General features: G+C 44.0%; 2 protein-coding genes across 5 annotated transcripts in view; one reads left to right on the top strand and one right to left on the bottom strand.

The window, feature by feature from the left end:
- The window catches only part of pitx1 (paired-like homeodomain 1), an 11,145-nt gene extending 3,458 nt beyond the window's left edge, over positions 1 to 7,687 (top strand). Inside the window, exons 3-5 of one of the 4 annotated variants that reach the window (XM_063202573.1) lie at positions 3,270 to 3,404; positions 4,426 to 4,628; positions 6,334 to 7,687. In XM_063202573.1, the coding sequence (XP_063058643.1) occupies positions 3,270 to 3,404; positions 4,426 to 4,628; positions 6,334 to 6,885 (890 nt within the window). In that variant the 3' untranslated portion in view covers positions 6,886 to 7,687. Of the gene's footprint in view, positions 1 to 3,269; positions 3,405 to 4,422; positions 4,629 to 6,333 lie in introns of all 4 variants that reach the window. The other 3 variants (XM_063202572.1, XM_063202575.1, XM_063202574.1) reach the window with 3 other exon arrangements.
- A 5,816-nt stretch (positions 7,688 to 13,503) lies between these two features.
- LOC134452206 (cation channel sperm-associated protein 3-like) lies at positions 13,504 to 21,338 on the bottom strand. The gene is made up of 8 exons (XM_063202571.1): positions 21,081 to 21,338; positions 20,786 to 20,942; positions 20,337 to 20,579; positions 19,770 to 19,952; positions 19,278 to 19,418; positions 17,023 to 17,142; positions 16,408 to 16,562; positions 13,504 to 13,768 (listed from the first exon to the last, which is right to left on the bottom strand). Exons 1-8 carry the CDS (start codon positions 21,227 to 21,229, stop codon positions 13,636 to 13,638), a joined length of 1,281 nt encoding a protein of 426 aa, XP_063058641.1. The 5' UTR covers positions 21,230 to 21,338; the 3' UTR covers positions 13,504 to 13,635.
- Between the last annotated feature and the right edge of the window lie 258 nt (positions 21,339 to 21,596).

The following is a 21,596-nucleotide window of genomic DNA, read 5'->3' as shown; positions in this document are numbered from 1 at the left end:
ATATTCACACGAGGTTTCCCCTCGCCTAAACTTACGCAGAAAGAACATGTTAACACCGGGATCTGTGGGTGTTTCATCACCATGTGGTAGGCCGGAGTCAGAGAAGGCCTTTCACCACCGCCCATGCAGGCTTCCCCAAGCCGGGCGAGGCGCACTCTTGGCCCGGCTGATCTCTGACGCATCTCTAGTCGCCTTTAAGTGTGAACCTGAACTGTCAGTTGTCATGGCCACTCAATTGACTCCAAGAACCCATTATGGTGCGAGTCATCTCGTTCGGGCAAGTTTGTTCACATCTGGATGCCTCAGTGGTTTTAAGAAAAGCGCACACCCCAGCAATTTATCTCATCGCGTCAGACACCTTTCAAACTCGTGCGCCCTTTCCGAAGCAGTGTTACAATTCGGGGTTTATTTTGAAAGAGGGCTTCTTTCACTGTCTAGTTCTTTCAGAAAAATCGTGTGCGTCGTTCCAAACCATGCTGGCCAAGTGTTTCATGTTACTAACGTCGCCAGAGCTGACTGGTTGCATTTTTACGCACGGGGTTAGTTGGAATGTGTCGCCAAAGACGATCGTGAAATCCTTGAGCAAGTAACAGCAGTGTAATTACCCACTCATCCAGAGAGCTCTGTATCCTAGATTATTGTATGTTATGTCCTCTAAATTATCAAATAGCAAACAAATCATTTGCGTCCAGTAAATAAGCGATGCGCTTTGGCGAGGCGAGTGATCTCCATTCATTTGCGCACATTCCAATGCCTTGAATCCATTCATTGAAAGTCAAATAGGTGGAATGTTTTTTTTGCTAAGATTCCAGAGAAGATGACATGCCTCGTTCACCACCAACTTGCATTTCCTTAGTACAGCATTAACGCCCAGACAGATACCTGTGTTTGGATAGCACCATAGACCATGGGAGATTTGGGTGCGTTCAGCCTTTTGTGTTGCAGTGGGGACTCTGTGAAAAATAATATAGTATTACAGCGAGTAAGGCATCCTAAACAAATGAATGGAGACTAAGTGATAGTCAAGAGGGCGCACAAACGCCCTTAAAACAGGCCCTGGAGGAAGGCTTCCCGCCAGACGAGCTCTTGTGTCAAACGCTGCTGTCACGAGGGAGTCCGATCAGCGCAGGGTCTGGCGCCGCTGACAGCGGAAGCTGACGCCTTCAGTCTCACCTGAGCACCTCATCTCGAGCCCCCTGTGAATGAGCAGCAAACCGCTGTTGCACATAACGCACGATTAATATCGCCGACGACAAGGGGCTCGTGTGACAACGTCATTATCAGCTGTGGCCGATGAGCCGTCCGTGAAGCAGAGATGAGGCGCTGCTTGATATCCCAGGATTCAACCCACAACAACACAACACCAGTTGTGTCGCGGTTTACTTTTCAGAATAGCCTAGTCTTGTTCCTGCACTCTATCGAATATCAAACTACAGAAGAATGGGTCATCCATATAGTCTGCTGCTCAGGAACGAAAGGATCAGTGGGAGGAGTAAGCTATCCTCGGGTCTCCATTGCGCATAGCCTATATCTATAGGTAAACAATCACTCCAGGATTCACTTGACGATGGGCACTTGTTTGTCACATGAGTACATAAAGGACATTAAGTAAATGTGCTTTCTTTGTTTGTTTGCGTATTAACTTATTTACTGATTGATTTCGTAATCATTTAAACACATGAAAAACAAATATATATAAAATATAATTACAACAACGTTTCCATTAAGGGCATCAACATGACATTAATTGTGCTGCAGGTCAACATCCATTTTTACATGTGAGCAATACGATTTTTTTAAACAAAGTAGTCCAACATCTCATTAACAGTTAACTCTTTAAACTTTCTGGTAAATGTACGCACGGATACACATTATTTATTTTACACAATTTCAGTAGGCCTATATTATATAACTGCGTAGTCTACATCAGGGCAAAAAGGAAGATAACTATTGAATTGAGAAGGCACTAAATCCAACATTAACTCCTTGGCCCTCTGTTCATGAACCTGTATTATCACAGTGTGATTAGGGGGAATATAAACTCGGCTGGCTCATTGGCCAGTAGGCGCCGCTACGCAACACCTCCAGAGCACTCATGTGCAGGTAGATTAGGTCAAAGAAAATACTACATCAGTGCGGCATTACCAACACGACCCTAGTTAATGCGGAGAGACTTAACTGTTAACACATCTATCAATACAGACCGCCCGCTTCTGCATACACGGTAGTGACAAGAGAGCACAGTCACATCAACACACCCCCCCCCCCATTATTATTACCATTTATTGAACTTAATAATAATAATAATAATAATAATAATAATAATAATAATAATAATAATAATAATATGCCTAATAATAATAATACTAATCATAATCATAATCATAATAATAATAGGCTAACAGGGGGATCCGATGTATCGACGCAGTCAGACAAAGCGTGACTAATAACATTGCCGTTTGAATGACATGGATTTATTTTGAAAAGCCATTTAAGACCGGGCCAGGCGGAGATGTAGCAGTGCGCTCTGTCATTCCACGACATGTGTGTATCTTAAAACACTCCCATAGAGTGGCTACAGAGTTACTGCACTGCAAGTGGAGGCTACATGTTTCAAACAGAGGAGGATAGATAGTCAGCTGGTGGCAAATGTGTACAATTTATAGGCCGATGCATCTGCGGGCTTGCTGTACGCTATTAAATGTTGTGCTGGTGACTTCAAAGCCTTTTCACATGTCAGGATAAGCATCAGGTATTTTTATTATCTCTCTTTATCGCTGACTTCTATAGCTGTTGTTTAAGTTTAACCGAGGACCTTGGCTGTGTTGGTTTTTGTTGGATCCGCAGTGTAGACTAGCCTGCGACATGAGAACGCGCACCCACCCAAACGGCTCGTCTCGGTAAGAAAGGGCCCCTTTTCTCGTGCCAGCTTTCCAGTCTAGCTGGAGGCTGTTGGCCTTACATCTGGGGTCCGGGGCAGCACCCGTGTGCAGTGGGAGGGACCCACGTGAGGCGGGGAGGAAAGCAGGGGAGGAACCAAGTGCTGCCTGAGCTGCACGGGCGGCCTCCGTCCACACACAGTCACTTGAACGGGAAACCAACAGCGCTTGCGCCTTGTCCTCGCTCTGCGGCTCCTGGCAACAGGCCTAACTGAGACAGTCCAGAACCTAACCCCACGATGGAGACAGCCAGCTGCCCGGTGGAATACTACTGAACCGAGGTCTTGTGGATGCTAGAGTTTAACGTGTAATCATTGCTGTCTTTCCAAGGTGGGATGAATTTGGACCGAATTGGAGAGCCCGTGAGACCCCGTGACATGGCCACTTTTCACTTGCCGAGAACGAGCAGCGCGCGGGATGCGTTAGAGAATTCGAGCTGCGAGTCATCGGACACAGAAATCGCAGGTAGCTACTATTAACTACGACTACACACACTCGCCTGCTTCTCTCGTGTCTCTCCCTCGGGAGCCTCGCCGTGCTCCTGCACCTTAATCTAGGCTACACGCCCCAGCCTGTTGGGCTGCTGGGGGAAAAAACGGCTTCTTTTTAAACTTGTTGTAGGAGTGAAACATTGACACAGGATTCCGTTTAGTGCAGTCTTAAACTATGACATGGCTCACCCAGCACAGCTACTTTGTGGTCTATTAGATTTCTGAAAGGCTGTTGTGTCGTATGTTAAGCGACAAAGAAAAACGGAGAGTATAGGCAAAAGTGTTTTTGTTGCGTCCAAATGTATTATTGTGATATGAATTGGTTTCCCATTTGTGTATCATGCAGCCTGAGGTTGGGCTATTTACTCCAGTGTGTTAGACAAAGCTCCGGTGTGTTTGTGCAGGCCGACATGTGTTTGTCATGAACACTAAGCCTTGTAATATGCTCCAAATGTGAGGCATGCTCACACACATAGGTCCAAAAATTAGAACGATTTGTGACGCTGTTTCGTCTGCGTATGTCTTCTTCAAATGGGTGTTCAATGTGTTCAATGTGGATAGAGGATAATGCAGAAAAGAAGTGTCTAGTAGTTTGTAAGCTGTGCCCTGCTACTGTTCCTCCCACGCACACGGAGCAGATGCACCTTTTCAGAGGGCAGCCATGGCAGCTGAACGATGTATGTGCATGTTTTTAGCATGCAGAATTTCCCAGATGTAGCTCACATGCTACTTAAGGTATCAGGTTTAAGGCCTGGCCCTGATATGCCTGCCCGCATTGGGACTGAGTTCTATCAAAACTAACCGACAGCTTTGTCTGCAAGGCCGATTAAAAGGCTGGTAATGTTCTCTAGGCCAGTTGCAAGGCCAACTGTGCTTTAGCTACACTGCACATTCAACAGGCTAATTTTAAACGCTTAGCCGTCTACCTGTATCCATGCGCAAAATCCCACTCATGTTTTTTTTTCCCCGTTTTGTATATTTTTGCCGTTCAGCAGAAAAAGAGCGGAACGCTGAGCACCGCAGCGACGATGGACATGCGGATGACCCGAAGAAAAAGAAGCAGAGGCGGCAACGGACACACTTCACGAGCCAGCAGCTGCAAGAGCTCGAGGCCACCTTTCAACGAAACCGCTACCCAGACATGAGTACGCGAGAGGAGATTGCAGTGTGGACTAACCTTACAGAAGCTCGAGTGCGGGTAAGAACGCTTTCATATTGTATTTATATATTTATAACTGGTGATATTTTTTCCAAAAATAAATATATTTATTTATTTATACTTATTATTTTTGTATGCCTAAATTGAACGCTTAGTCTAATTTGTAGTGAATTATTATGCTGGATGGGCTAATCAAAACAAACCATAATTTTGATATCAGAGAGAACAGTAGGCCTAATTGTATTGTCCAAATTGGAATAGTTGGAATAGTTTTTTTTTTTTTTTAAAAAATAAAGGCCCAGTCTATATGAAGAGCTATTTTCCAAAACGCTACTGTATATCCACCATTTTTGACTTTTTGCATTTTAATATTGGAATTCACTGTTAAGATGTCCTATCATCTATGTGTGAATTCTTGCCATTCAAATATTTTGGGAACATACTTTAAAACCTCTATAAAAACGCATTTTGCAATGCATTTCAATGGAATACCCAATACAAAAATGTAAATTTCCCAACATTCTATAAAATGGATATATCTCATTTTGGAAAAGAACTCTTCAAATATTTAGGCCACATTTAGGCCACATTCAATTCAGGAAATGTTTGAAAACAAAATATAGTAAATTTTCTTAAATGTATTATTATTATTGTCATCATCATTATTGTTATTAGGCTATTATTAACCCATTACCTCTGGGAGGAGGGTATTTCCTCTCCTTTAGGCCTATAGGCCTACTTGCCATTTATAGGCCTAATAGAATTCATAAATGTACCTCACCAATCAAATCAAATAAAAACGTAGCCTAGAACAAGTAGCTACAATTCAGTGAAAAAAACTTTTAAAATATGGACTAAAGAAAAAAGGTTTTGAGCATTTTGCGTTGCTATTTTGAAAATTAAATCCAGATGCCCACAGAAATGCGCTTAAGCCATATTTGCGCTAAAGCCATGTCTCTTTTGGTTATCCTAATGGCAAATAGGCTAAGCATGATCAGACCTATTTATTTTGTAATGTCGCTTTCTTATTTTTTGTTTGTTCATTTTAAGTCTAAAGACGTATTGATTTGTCCAAACATGAAGATCAAATATTATGTTAATTTATACAAGGTGTGTAGGGCCTATTTCAGGAAGGGAAAACAAGTTATTTCTGATCTTGGTTAGCATGTCAGTAAGCAGAAATGCCTATTGCCAGAAAAGGCACACTGATCAATTTGGTGCTTTTGACACTTCCCTTCATGCTTTACACAAGTGACCGCGAGTGCCAACATTAGAAAAAAAATGGACAGCCAGCGTGCGCTGGCTGAGAAGCGACAGTGTTACTAAATATAGCCGGCTCTGTTCAAAGCGTGTGCCGTCACATCACCTAGGTCCTTGTGGACAATTCGTCAGAGCCGCCAAGTAGGACCACTCTGGGAAACTATAAATAAACACCCCCGTTGTCTAAAATAACTCATATGAACAATAATAAAAAGTCACTGTCTTGCAAGAAGGCCCTCGGATCTTATGACCAAACGTTTGCAAACATGCTTTACGCAGTGTGAAAAAATGGCTTAAATTTTGCAAAATAAAAAAGTGTATATTGGAATTCAAATAGGGGTAGCACATTTGAAACGGGCTGTACGCTATTTTTAATTGGTCTGGTGTAAATTGTATCCTATGTAAGAGCATTTTAGTAGCCCTGTGTTTTTACGTATGAGATAAAAGCAGACTCAATTAACTCCGCTCTATCTGATTTTTGCAGGTGTGGTTCAAAAACCGCAGGGCCAAGTGGCGAAAGCGCGAGCGCAACCAGCAGATGGACCTGTGCAAGAACAGCTACCTGCCGCAGTTCAGCGGCCTCATGCAGCCCTACGAGGACATGTACCCGGCGTACACTTACAACAACTGGACGAACAAGGGCCTGGCACCAGCCCCGCTTTCCACCAAGAACTTCACCTTCTTCAACTCCATGAGCCCGCTGACTAGCCAGTCCATGTTCACCACGGCGCCCAACATCTCCTCCATGACTATGGCGTCCGGCATGGGACACTCGGGGGTGCCAGGCATGCCCACGGCGGCCGGCCTCAACAACATTAGCAACCTTAACGGCATCGGGGGCTCGACCATCAACTCGGCCATGACGTCATCGACCTGTCCCTATGGTCCGCCGGCCTCGCCCTACAGTGTCTATCGAGACACGTGCAACTCCAGCCTGGCGACCCTCAGACTGAAATCCAAACAGCACCCAACCTTTGGATACAGCGGACTGCAGAGCCCAGGCTCCAGCCTCAACGCGTGCCAGTATAACAGTTGACAAATTAAAGGCTGTCTAAAATAATGTGTGCGAGTGTGTGTGCGCGTGTGACCTTCGGAGACCAGCACCTGCGCGTGGGGGCAGAAAAGACAACTAAACTGGATTAGTTGCAATCGACTCTTTTCATTCAGATGGATTATGCGGGTTGTATGTGTTTACCAAATGAACTTGCACAGCAATTTAAATATCCATTATTTGGATTTCAAAGTGAAGACGTGTTACATTGCAACTTTGTACATACTATTATAAACACAAAAGACCTTTTGAGCATCGTGCAGGTGCTCAAGATGAAGACAAAATATCGTATTTAAATCTCTCTCTCTCTCCCTTTTTCTGTTGGAAAAACAAATTGTTGAACGGGAAACACCTGTTTTTGGGAGCCTTCGCGGTGGTAGAGCGAGTTGCCCGTGTGTGTTTCTCATACGCTGCCATGACCAGGAATGGGCTGCAGCAATCTCGCCTCTACCGGCAGTCGGCCTCTAGGTGAGCGTCAAGCCTCTGGCTTTCGGTAGTTTTTCCTTGCTTGGTTATCTGGAGATTTCCCTTGTGGCTGATTGTATTGTTCATGATGATGATATTGGTATCAGTGTCGTTTTTTGTCCTTGCAGTTGTTGTTTATTTGCTTCCGTAGATAAATTGCATGCTTATCTTGAGTGCAAAGTCTTTTGTAAATTGATATTATTATATTTGTGTAAAAGCAGAAGCAAGCACGTCCTTTATACCGATGTAACTAAAAGGTGATTGAAACATACTCAAGTGTTTATGGTAATACGTTTGAATAAAGTACGGCAGAAGGCGTCAATTATTTTACAGCTTTATGTATCCTGGAAATCGTGCTGAAATAGCCTACTGAATACTTAATTTTTCATTTGCATTTGGAATTATGGGCGAATTTCAAAACAACCAAAGAACCTCTTGCATGCTATTAGTTAGGCTATAGGGATCACGTTGGCAAAAGTGGACAGCTGAAGCAAAATAGCTCAGTGTTGCTTGTGTAGGCCTATCACAATGAAATACCGTGACAGGGTGAAGCTATAGGCCTAGGCTACTCCCCCAAACATAACAGACTCCTGTTCCGTGGCATTTGCATAATATCTTGTGGTTTTCAAATAGGTGGCAGGAAGCGGACAGAAACGCATAGGCGACATCCATTATGTGTAATTCACCTCACGGTAGACGTATTTTTTCCTCTCCATTTTACGCATACTTTTACGCATCCCAAACGCCACTCGGCAGCTGGCATCGCCATATTCTGAGCCTGGCTATGCGGTGGGCAGTAATGACAGCTCCTAAAGAACGCATACTGTAGCTATGGTGCTTTTTTCTGACCGTGAAGCATTGGTATGCAGTATACCGTGCCTATATGGTTTCTCTGTCTTACAATAGTAAACCACGTTCTCTCTCTCTCTCTCTCTCTCTCTCTCTCTCTCTCTCTCTCTCTCTCTCTCTCTCTCTCTCTCTCTCTCTCTCTCTCTCTCTCTCTCTCTCTCTCTCTCTCTCACACACACACACCTACTCTGTGGCCGTGTGTAAATAGGCAAAACCTACATATGCCAGACGCGTCTTGATTTATATGCCTACATGCTGATGCACCAATGATTGGTTTGCGATTATGTGAGGCCAAAAGAACTACTACTTAATTATCTAAGTCAAACTTGAATAATCAATAGTTATCTCCATGTACACAAAAGCGCTATCAGTTAAATTGAGTCATTAGGCGACATTAAGTGTGCAGCATGGTAATTCATCGTCCATTCTTCTCACTTAAAGCAGGCAACTATTGCTATTGCTGCCATTTCCGCCCGTGTACAGTCGCTTTTGACCTTGCATTTTAAGTTCTCCTCAAGCATAAACCACAGTTCTTTATTTCATTAAGTTTTTGATCCTCAGCTTCAAATATATTTTTGCCCAATTACTAATTAGGGATTTCACATGAGGCAATTTGATGAGGCACACAACAATGTGGCTGACAATAATTCGACACATAAATGAATAACATATTTTAAGATAATTTACATCTCGTATATTATTATTATTATTATTATTATTATTATTATTGTTATTATGTAGGCTACATTATTGTTGTTGCTGCATCCAACAATAAAAACGGCTAATAACGTTTTATATAGGCTACCTATTGGGATATGTTGACGTGTTCGGAAAGTTCACCCTGATCGTCTGCCATAGCGTCAGTGTAACGTGTCAATTTTGTTGGTGCACAGGCTAATGAAACATAGCCAACCTATAGCCGAATGGGACTTGAAACAGACTCTGCTGCTACAAAAGGTTGCCAATTCTGAGAGCAGTTCTTACGTGACCCAGGGGGCAAAGTTCATATAGCCGTTTTATTGTCAGCAAATATTTGAAGTGGAGCGTTATTTGTGTGCGTTTTGTCGGAGAGCCAGTCCGCAGACTTAACGGCGAAAAATCCAACATGTTAGGTCAAACATTTTCCAAAACTGATATATGGTATTTGACGTTCAAATCACTTAGGATAACACAACAATACGTCCTTGTTTATGGGCTTTCAAGGACACATAATGATCCACTTCACTCGCTAGCTGCCTGTGGAGTCTGGAGTGTGCACTGAAAATCCTCAACTTTTTCTCTACAGGCCTATAGCCTCCTACTCGATTTAAAACAGACTACGTAGGCAACATGGAAGTGAAGTTGGGAATACTAGTAGGCCTATTACCAGGACATACTTAACCTTGCCTGCCATGGCTGTCTACATAAAACTAAGGATGATAAGGGGGGGGGGGGGGTTATTATTTGTTTGTATTTATTAATTTCACCAAAAATGAAATAAATATATATGAAGAAAAATGAGACATTTAAGGAGGCAGTAATGGTGGGTTGTCAGAATCTTTATGTGGCCTAAACCTAAACTGGTTGTTATCTCAGAAGGCTAACATTACCGTGCGTAATTGACATCCAGAATGCCTCTGGATGCCAGTTTGTGTTTACCTACTTGGCTGGCTAACTATTTACCGTCATGGGAATGAAGGGCAGAATTGAAACGTGTATAATTATTAGCCCCGATCGGATAGCAGGAAGGGATGTTCCCATCAGTGTCAGCGTAAAGCGTCAAACTCTTCTAACAGATGCCCGCGCCGCGTCAAAGCCAACGCATTTCTTACCGGCATTAGCACAGTCTCGTATCCCCTGCCCAGCTCTCATCACCCGGCCACATCTGAGGCTCGCCGCCCGCCATCATTTGTAGAAAGCCCGAAGCACTATAACCGAGGGTCCCGCCAACCGTTAGAACAGTCGTCACCTCTGGATTGGCCCGGCCTGCCCTCTCGCTTATCAAATGCGTGGCAGTTAGCCTATGCCCCAAACAGAGAACATGGGCAATGCCATGTTGAATTACAGTATGTGCGGCACATTGTGGCGCAGCACTGGCATCATTAAGCAGCCGATTTGTTTTAGAATTTGAGATATCAAGTTAACAGCCAAGTATAGGCGTTGCCTCATAGTTTTCAACGTAACAGCATTACCCATGAGAGAGGGAAAGACATGCAGATAATGGTAGAGCCTGATAATGCCACTGTTATTCTTTTCATATTTGGATACAAATGGAAGGCAATACTCTATTCGTGTAGACTTCTTACCAGCCACATATCTGTAGGCCTATTGGTAGATTTCTGGTTTCCCTGAAGTATTTCTGTAAAACATGCAGTTGACCGGCGCAGCCCTACCTTTTAAGTAGCTTAAAACTGGGTTCAGCAATGCCGGTGGTGACGCTCACTACTGGTGAATGGTGAGAAAGCAGACACTTGTACTGTAGCGCGGTCCAAAGGACAGTACGCTCTACAGCCGTTCACTTCGAGTTAGCGCCTCAGTGCCTTCATTTCCTACATGAAGCCTATTTATATAATGCTAATATCGATACTAATGTTGAGAGTCCCATACACAACATACCAATTCAATGAGTTGGCTACTTTAGCTGGAGTCCTGGACTGCTAACTTTTGTGAGACACTGGTGGAGATGCACACACGGAAGCTGACTAGAGGGGACAAAGGGGTCAGTTATCCCAGGCCCAGGTAGAGAGGGGACCCATAAGTGGGCCATCATTACAATGTATGGATTGGGTGGGTTTTTAGACAGACTTTGTCAACAGCCCTGCACGTGCACGCATGCACACACACACACACACACACACACACACACACACACACACACACACACACACACAATGGTGAGAAAATGCCACGGGAGGTGGCAATCTGCACATCTGGAGCTGTAATGGGCTTGGTGTCGTGCTCAAGGACACTTCATTTCTTCTCTTCATCATGAGGAGAACTGAGAGGCAGCTGGCAAACAGCATGATTGCTGGCAGTGGTATACCACCAAATTCTAGGCCCTATGGACACAGACCCCCCAGTATGATATAAATATGTAAACAATAATAATAATAATAATTAGGGGTGTAACGATATCGAACCGAACCGACGTATCGTACCGGAAAGACCTGTACCGAATCGAACAGTGCTGTACCGAGTACCGAAAGTTTGAGTAAAAGGCTACTCTGTTCATGTTTTTACATTATGCTGCTACTACATGCAGAGGCTTGTGCAGAACCCAGAGAGAGAATGCAAGAAAAAACAGGTGTAGAGGCTTGGTCTTTGTGAAACCTTGAGGAGAAAGTAGCATTTCTTACACTGATGAAATCTCCGACCCAAAGTAGCAGGTTGAATGTATTTCTTTTTTTTTCGTTTGTATTTTGACAATATTTTGGTGAAATTTTCAACGTGCTGAGGAAGAAAATGGTTTTCCATTCTGTTCCCATATACTGTACCGAAAATGTACCGAACCGTGACCCTAAAACCGAGGTACGTACCGAAACCGTGATTTTTCTGTACCGTTACACCCCTAATAATAATAAACGCGATACGTGGGGCCCTGGTGATTCAGTCTGACTTTAACCTGCCCCCACCCCCACCATTTTTAGACGCCCCCTGATTGTTGCTCCACCAGTCATTGTACCAGTGTAACATAACACACACTATCAGAGCCAATACTGCTCTTAAAAAGGGGCAATATCACTACATAACTTTTAATTGAAATATAGGCTATTAAATATAAATGCAAGCATGCATTGGTATGGATAATATTATAATCATTATAATAATACTATCATTTTCATAATCATACATATGTCATTGTGTCTTAAGAATGTGCATAAAACACGTCCCGGTCATCAAAGGGTTAATTTTGTTGAAAATCAATTACCTTTTCATGAGCAAAGTCCAGGTAATGATCGAGGGGTTTGTTACACACATATGTACATTTGTTTTAGAGGTTTAATTGTAATTTTACTATATTTCATTTCTGTATACTTGTCCACCCCCCGTATAACCTGCTGTCCAAGGCATGGACATAATCATTTCAATTGATTAAAAATGAAAAACTCACTGATTGAACTGAAAAATATCGCAATTACATGGTAAAACATCTTGAAATAATTTACAAAATTGCAAAGGCTGAGTTCAGAAAAAAATTGCCATTATTTTCAGATTCCTCAAGATGTGTCCCTGCTCTTTCATTCACTTTTTTTGCGCAGCTGGGCGCACCTAAAGGGGTATTGACGCACCTAAAAAAAAACAAAAAAACTGACTACACGTCAGACGGACACGAACCACACAGACAAAAGGCGCTGTGATTGGTCGCTTGCAGCACAGCGTGGGTAGTTTGCTAGAGCAAACCTGTAATTATTCTGTTAAATACGATATCAATGCTTTCTTTCTGTGTGTAAATAAATAAAGTTACACTGACTGAATTAGAAAGTAACAAACAAAAAATGCATCAGTTTAACACTCACGCCACAATGCTTGTAGTCTGACTACTGTACTGTAGCCTAGTTTCTCCACCGAATGTAAACACACATCGGCAGACTCAATGCTTCCATGCTTGCATTTTCTGCGCGTTAAAACGTACTTGCTATTTCAAATAATGATACCAGTTCATTGCCTTTGCAGTTTGCTGTATGTAAACATATTAAGCTAACTGAGCTGGAAAGCAACCTTGCTTAATAATGGATGGCCACAGTGCTTGCAATGCAGTGAAGGAAACGCATTGTTCCAAATGTGGCTCGCGACATGAGACCTCGTGTGCAGATCCATAACAGCAAAGTTGGTTCGCGACCAGACCCAAGGGATGCAGAGGCAGAACTCTAATTTGCCCTTAAGGCACCTGATTCCATATTTATCCGGGGACTGTAACTAATATCACCTCTAATAACCTAAGTCGCTTTGGATAACAGCATACACCGATGTCACCATCTTCACATTCTATTAGCCTACAGAGACTACAAGCATAGCCTCGTAAACTAGATGTAGGCCTACCCGCCTAGCGGCTAAAATTGGTCTATCCCTGGTCTTTGTAAGATCACTTAGAGTCTACTGAGAGCAGGTCAGTGTAGTGCGGTAAGGCACTGGTTAAGTGTGTAGAAAGCTGAAAATATAGACAATAATCTAAGCCTAAAGAGGTTTTTTTAATGCTTAAGTGTTTGGGTATGTATAAAGGTGAATGTAAAAAGAAAATCTTTTTTTTCTCAATGCTACGATAGGTGTGTGTGTGTGTGTGTGTGTGTGTGTGTGTGTGTGTGTGTGTGTGTGTGTGTGTGTGTGTGTGTGTCATTATAATAAAGTTGAATGTTAAAAGTTAAAGAGAATAAAGCTGCCTCTTGTTGATAATCCAGGTTGTCCGTAAAGAGAGAGAGAGGAGGAGGGGGGGGGGGGTCTTCTTTAGGGGCGTTGAGGGCCCCTCTTGAGGTCCAGCTTCCTCTGCCTGTTCTGCTCCTCCTCTGCCTGGTCCAGCAGGTCCTGCTCCAGCAGCTCCGCCAGGGTCCGCAGCACCTCCCCATACAGATGCTGCAGCCTGGGGGCAGCGTGCGCACACACACACACACACACACACACACACACACACACACACACACACACACACACACACAGACACAGACAGCCACAAAATCAGCTCCAACATGGTCAGCACACGCACGCACGCACGCACGCACGTACACACACACACACACACACACACACACACACACACACACACACACACACACACACACACACACACAATCAGCTCCGACATGGTCAAAACATACACACACACACACACACACACACACACACACACACACACACACACACACACACACACACACACACACACACACACACACACGCTAGAGACAGATGCAGCTGGGGTACACTCACACACACTAGAATGGTAATGACCAAGTTGTAATTTATGACTAGGTTCTGTGTAGCGTCGTAGTAGTAGTGTAGTATAAGTCTTTTCAGCGGCCATGACAGCCTTCCATTGGCAAAACAGTTTACATCACAAGCAGCTCAGATCGATCCAGACTATTGCCCTGTTCTACAAACATTATTGTATTTAACATGCAGAGTATTGCATCGCAACATAAACACTCGAGAGTAATAAACTAGTCTTGTCAAAATACTGCAGCAGGTGACAGCCATAAAGACTGAGTTCGTCAGACTGTAACGACTGCAGACCATAGTCGTTCAGATGAAGAGATAAGAGAGGTTCAGAAAGGCACTTCATATCCGTTACAATACACAATATGAAACGTGCCAATTTTCTATGCAGATTCTAGGCTATGCCATGGCTGAATGGTTAAGAGTGCTGGCCTTCAGTTCAGAGGGTTGCAGGTTCAAATCCTTATCTCATCCATGGATGAAGTGCCCTTGATCAAGGCACCTAACCCCACATTGCTCCAGAGCCTGTAACCAATACCCTGTTTTTAAACAACTGTAAGTCGCTTTGGATACAGTGTGTGTAAATGTTAAAAAAAATAGGTAATATAATAGTAAAATGATGATGTCAGGGCCCACTTGGAATACCATACCGGTCCACAGTTTGAAAATCACTAATCTGGGGACTGCAATGTGTGTTGTGTATTAGGGGGGGTATAATAATCGATATGCATCAATGCATTGATCAATGCATCGATTGAATCGAATCCATGGCTGAAGTGCCCTTGATCAAGGCACCTAACCCCACATTGCTCCAGAGCAATGTAACCAATACCCTGTTTTTAAACAACTGTAAGTCGCTTTGGATACAGTGTGTGTAAATATAAAAAAAAATAGGTAATATAATAGTAATATGATGATGTCAGGGCCCACTTGGAATGCCATACCGGTCCACAGTTTGAAAATCACTAATCTGGGGACTGCAATGTGTGTTGTGTATTAGGGGGGGTATAATAATCGATATGCATCAATGCATTGATCAATGCATCGATTGAATCGAATCTTGGTGCATTCTTAAGAATCGAAAGTAATCAAATCGCTGGGCCCTGCCCAATGCCCTAGCTCCATAACATAATAGAAGTGGAAAAGCCATTTGAAAAAAATCAAATCGTATCGTATTGTCGGGCATTCTTATCTTAAGAATCGAAAATAATCAAATCGCTGCCTTAAGAAATCGATATCAAATTGTATTGTCATGGAAGCTGTGATTTACACCCCTACTGTGTATGTGTGCTAATGCTCAAGATGGTGTAATTTGCATATCTCACACAGCCCTCTGTGAGCTCTCTTCTCTTTTTCAAATCTTCATCAACAATTAAAGCTTTACCTTTCTCCTCTTCAAGCCATTCCCTGCGTCTGGCACTGAAACATGCTAGAATGTTTCATTGCAACAGCTGGATCCTTACTATCCAAGAAGCTAATGCTGTAGGATTCAGGGAATTGATGTATGTATGGGGAAAAGGTAAAACCCATTTATTCAACGCAAGGATCGGTGGGAAATGAGCTTATATCCAGAAATGGTGGTGAATTGCCTTAATCAGTCATATGCCAAACTTCAGCACAACTGCTCAATTACGTAGGTCCAAACCCTTTGCACACAAACAAAATAAAATAATGATGATGTATGATTGTGTGTGTGTGTGTGTGTGTGTGTGTGCGTGTGTGTTTGAGAGAGAGAGAGAGAGAGAGAGAGAGAGAGAGAGAGAGAGCTCAGTGACCTGGACTGACCTGACTCTCCTGAGGAAAATCTACAGCTTTTGTCATGGCAATCATTAACACTTTATAATGCACGGATGAGACGTGTGTGTGTGTGTGTGTGTGTGTGTGTGTGTGTGTGTGTGTGTGTGTGTGTGTGTGTGTGTGTGTGAGTGAGTGAGTGAGTGAGTGAGTGAGTGAGTGAGTGAGTGAGTGAGTGAGTGAGTGAGTGAGTGAGAGAGAATGGGTATATTTATCTATCCATATTGAGATACATCCACTGTAAATATCCAGTGTGTTTGTGGGGACGCAGGTTGCGTTTCAAGCCCTACCCCTCACTGCTCCGTTTGAAGGGACGAGGGCCAAGGGGGAGGTGTAGGGGTAGGGGTAGAAGGTAAAAATGGGATTCTGCCAAAGTATGTGTGTGTGTGTGTGTGTGTGTGTGTGTGTGTGTGTGTGTGTGTGTGTGTGTGTGTGTGTGTGTGTGTGTGTGTGTGTGTGTGTGTGTGTGTGTGTGTGTGTGTGTGTGTGTACCTGTAGGCAGTTTTGTCCTGTAGATCCATAGAGGTGAAGTAGATGTCTATGAACGACATGGTGGTGCAAAACTCCTCCATGAGCATCACATCCGAATGGCGTAGTGACTTCTTGAACTTCACGATCAGCGATTTGTAATGGTCCTCAGATCCTTTCTGTGTGTGTGTGTGTGTGGTGCGTGTGTAGGTTTCAAGGGTTGGTTGTTAAGGTTGGGGTAAGAAATCATAATAATAAACAAACATACAGTTGTGACTTCGATTGACAATATAAATGCACAATATACGTAATGTACAGTATACATTTACATGGGCACTTTTAATCCGATTTATATGTACAAAACGACTAAATACGCACCACATAAACCAATTATGTCAAGTGGTTTGGAAATTGCACATGTAAACAGTTCGCTTTAATCTATTTTATTAAACTCTTTCATGTATGTTATAACTTAATTGTTATAATGTTATAACTTAATTGTCACCAAAAATATATATAAAAAATAATGACCAGGTAATGACCATGGCAGTGTCATAGCAATGTTGTTATGCTTTGTTAGCAAACAGTGAGTAGGTCGCCAGTGACCCCAACTGCATGAAAAGGGTTTATGTCTCTCACCTGTGTGTGTATCAGTTCCCGGACCTCATCCTTCTGCCTCTGGACGACAGCGTGCTTCTTCTGAGCCAGAGAGGTGTCCCGCTCGTGACGCACCTCCTGCTCGAAACGCTGGGTGGCGTGCTGCGCAGGGAACACACACAAACATACAATAGCATGGGTCATACACACACACACACGCACACACAAATACACACACACACACACGCACACACACGCACGCACACACACACACGCACGCACACACGCACACACACACACACACACCATTTCCTTCGCAAAACTTCTCCTCGAAACAGCCGCACAGGGAACAAACATACAACACACAGATACACAGATAGACACACACACACACACACACATATGCACATTGCATACACACATCTATCACAGTGCTGTTTTCGCAAGCTGCAAAAAAACACATAAACACATACACACTATACTAGTGCACACGCATACTCTGACACACCTGACAGCAACGTTCCTACACACTTTTACTAAGTGCACACTCCATCATAGTCTTTCAAATGTGGAGGTTCGTGTGCATGCAGTATGCATAACTGTGCGTCTGTGTGGTCAGACAGATAAGGATATACGTAGAGAGTCAGAGAGAGAGAGAGAGAGAGAGAGAGAGAGAGAGAGAGAGAGAGAGAGAGAGACAGAGACAGAGAGAGAGACAGAGCGAGAGAAAGAGAGAGGAGAGAGAGAGAGCCAGAGCGAGAGAAAGAGCGAGAGAGAGAGCCAGAGCGAGAGAAAGAGAGAGGAGAGAGAGAGAGACAGAGCGAGAGAAAGAGAGAGAGAGAGAGAGAGAGAGAGAGAGAGAGAGAGGGAGGGAGAGAGAGACAGCCAGAGTGAGAGAAAGAGAGAGGAGAGAGAGAGAGACAGAGAGAGAGACAGAGAGAGCGAGAGAGAGACAGAGTGAGAGAGAGAGAGAGAGAGAGAGAGAGAGAGAGAGAGAGAGAGACAGAGTGAGAGAGAGAGAGAGCGAGAGAGAGACAGAGTGAGAGAGAGAGAGAGAGAGAGAGAGGGAGAGAGAGGGGGGGGAACAGCTAAAAAGGGGGGGGGGGGGGGGGGGGTGTGTGTGTGTGTCTCGTATGAAATGGGGCGGGTTGTGTGTGTAGTATTAACTGTGCTCCTCATGACCTTGTTATCGTTATACTCACAGATCACATATCTCAAAGCACTCAAACGCCCAACATATTCACTCCTTCCCCTCCCCAGCGGAAAAAAAACACAAATGGCTTAGAAATTGATTTTAAAAAAGAAAGAAAGAAAGAAATAAAGAAAGAAAGAAAGACAGAAAGAAAGATATTTTTGCCAATTTTGCACTGTGAAACTTGTCAATAATATATTACAGACGCTGGATAGGTAATATTTCACATGTCCACAGTGCACAGAGATATGTCACCGTTTTCCACCCCTGCTCTCTGTCTGTCTACCTCACAAAACGTCTATATCTTGCCAAGAAACCTCTCTCGTGCACACACACACACACACACACACACACACACACACACACACACACACACACACACACACACACACTTAAGGAACATTAGCTGCTAAGGGCCGTCCAATGGTAGTCCCAAGCTGTACGGCTGTCTGACATTTATGTTTTAAAGATGTATTCTTTTTCCATACCAGACATATCAACGTTAAAGAACCCCCCTCCCCCCGCCACACACACACACACACACACACACACACACACACACACACACACACACACACACACACACACACACACACACACACACATCTCCACTGCACTTCTGTATTTCTTATTTTTCCACATCTCCATTCACACAACTTTTCCCTTCCATCCCCTCTTCTCCTAAACCTCACTATTTTTTCTCTTCTTCTCCATTTTTTCCCTTCCCATCTCACCACATGCTTCAACACTTGCTCTTTTTCTACCTGCCAACACTCCCCCTCCCCCCTCACACAGAGGATAAAAATACAGACAGAATGTGACAGTGAAGGAGAGCAAGAAAGAGAGAGCAAGAGAAAAGGGGAGGGATGAAGAGACAGGAAGAGAGAATGAGAGAGATTGAGATGGAATGACTGAAAGAGAGATCAAATAATGAGAATGTGGATAGATAGATAGATAGATAGATAGATAGATAGATAGATAGATAGATAGATAGATAGATAGATAGATAGATAGATAGATAGATAGAAAGAGAGATAGAATGAAAGAACGAGAGATAGAATGAAAGAAAGAGAGATAGAAAGAGTGTAGATGTAATGTATCCTACATGGATCTCCATGATGACCACTCCTCCAAACATGTTGAAGAGGATGAAGTATGAGAGCAGGATGAAGACGATGGTGAAGGGCCGACTGGACACCAGGCCCAGGTCATCCAGGTTACTCTGCAGGGCTGTCCAGCCGTCCACCTAAACACAGACACACACACACACGCACGCACACACACACACACACACACACACACACACACGCACGCACACACACACGGTGGAAGGGTTCAGTATTGGCCCTTTAGTATCTGTGGTCCCCTCGGCCTGGGCACACACGTTTACACACCCACACCCACACGCACACACATGCAGGAGCAGGTGGAAGGGTTTAGTTCTGACCCTTTGCAATCAGTCACAGACACAGGGACAGAGGGGACCTAGAATTTGGTCATCTTTACATTGGTGGGAGGGCCCTTCATCCTGGGCCTAGCCAAAGCTGTCAGTGTGCCTGCACAGTAGGCCTACACACACACACACACACACACACACCGTGACGAGGGAGAAGAGTGTGAAGAAGGCTGAGCCGATGTCTCCCCAGTTTTCCGGGTCCCCAGTGTCGACGTCCCCATAGTACTCGTGGCCAATCACGGCAAAGATGAACATCAGCCACACCATCAGAGCCAGCACGTATGTCAAACTCTTCATGGTCTTAAAGAGAGCAGCGATCAGGGCCTGACCCGGAGACACACACACACACACACACACACACACACACACACACACACACACACACACACACACACACACACACACACACACACACACACACACACACACACACACACCCAAGACAGAATATGCATGTTAACTATTTCCCCTGTCAATTTTATCACATGGAAAAACGGTAATTGTACAGAAGACGGCTAAACACTGCCTTCTCTGCGCTATAATACCCCAAAATGCAGTTAGTAGGCCTAATAGGCTTTTTGCACTGCAGCACAGAACAGATAGGCCCACCATAGTAGTAGTTAGTTGGTTGCGTAGCCTATTTTAAAATAGATTAAGTCTGTTGACATGGGCCTACAGCTGTGATTGAAACAGCTTCTGAATCCTCACCTGCAAACCGCGGATGAAAGACACCGTTTTCAGCACGCGCAGAGAGCGGCAGGCGCGAAATATTCTGATGGTGTCGAGTGAGGTGGAGACGCCCCCTTCCGGCGTCAAGAGGGGAATGTAGGACATCAGCAGCACAAAGGCATCGAAGACGTTGTAACCACTGCTCCAGTAATCGATGGGGTGCACATACAACTTCAAGGCGAACTCCATGGTGTAAATAGCCAAAAACAGCTCGTCTGCCGTCTGAATAGAAATTAAATGGAAAGTCGTGTTGTCATCAGAGCCCTAGGCTATTTAGACCAAGACCATTTAGACCAACTGAAAACTGCATAGGGCCAATGCTGGAATGATCATTAGAATCCTAAGATAGCCTAGTCTTCCCAGCTGTCAAAAAGATACATTTGGCCTGGGCCTACACAATCTAGGCTACTGAAACTCAGAGGGCCTACCTCCAAGAAAGTGTAGTAGTCATGTTTAAAGTTGTAGTCAGTCTCCAGCGCCATGAAGAGTGCATTAAGCATGATGCTGATCATTATGAAGTTGTCAAACATTGTGCTCTCTGTAAAATCTCTCGCGATACAATGGAGCTCCGCATCCTTTCTCCTCCTTTATCCGATGAGACAGAAAACACGCGCGCACACAATAGCTACATTACACTGGCCATACACATCACACACACATATTGGCTATAAGAATGACCATAGGCTAACTGTTAACTTAGTAACTAATCAAGCATATGCCTACACTTTGGAGCCTACGGAAAGTCTCCCGGTTACATCCCAATCGGAAAATCGACGGAGGGCAATCTGACTCGCGCCTTCTTTAATGATGTAGTTGACATGGGTCTTGTCCGCTTCCGAAAGGGACAACCGAGAACCAACCCTGCGCGCCATATCGACGCAGGATGTCCACAGCGAGAAGAACGAAGGTTTGGCTCCGTTGTTGTCTCCACGAAAGGCATTTCTTTCACACGACTATGATGCGCGAGTTCGAATTCTGAGTTCGAACCATGACGCTGCTACGGGCCTGGTGGAGACATCAGACAACAGAGCCGGAGTTTACCACCGACTAAAGCGAAAGTAAAGCAAAATACTAACATGATTAGTGAACACGCATACTGTCGCCCTACACGCCACTGACGCAGTTCCTCAAAGCGATTTGGTTATTTATGCCTAAGGTATGGGTCTTTGAGTGGAGCAATGTGGGAGAAGTAGGCTCCTTGCTCAAGGACACAGCCATTAGGCCTACCTACTGGGTAAT

This window comes from Engraulis encrasicolus, chromosome 7 (assembly GCF_034702125.1).
Source record: "Engraulis encrasicolus isolate BLACKSEA-1 chromosome 7, IST_EnEncr_1.0, whole genome shotgun sequence".
Taxonomy (NCBI): domain Eukaryota; kingdom Metazoa; phylum Chordata; class Actinopteri; order Clupeiformes; family Engraulidae; genus Engraulis; species Engraulis encrasicolus.
The sequence above is the reverse complement of the archived record's forward strand: the minus strand, read 5'-3'. Positions and strand labels throughout refer to the sequence as shown.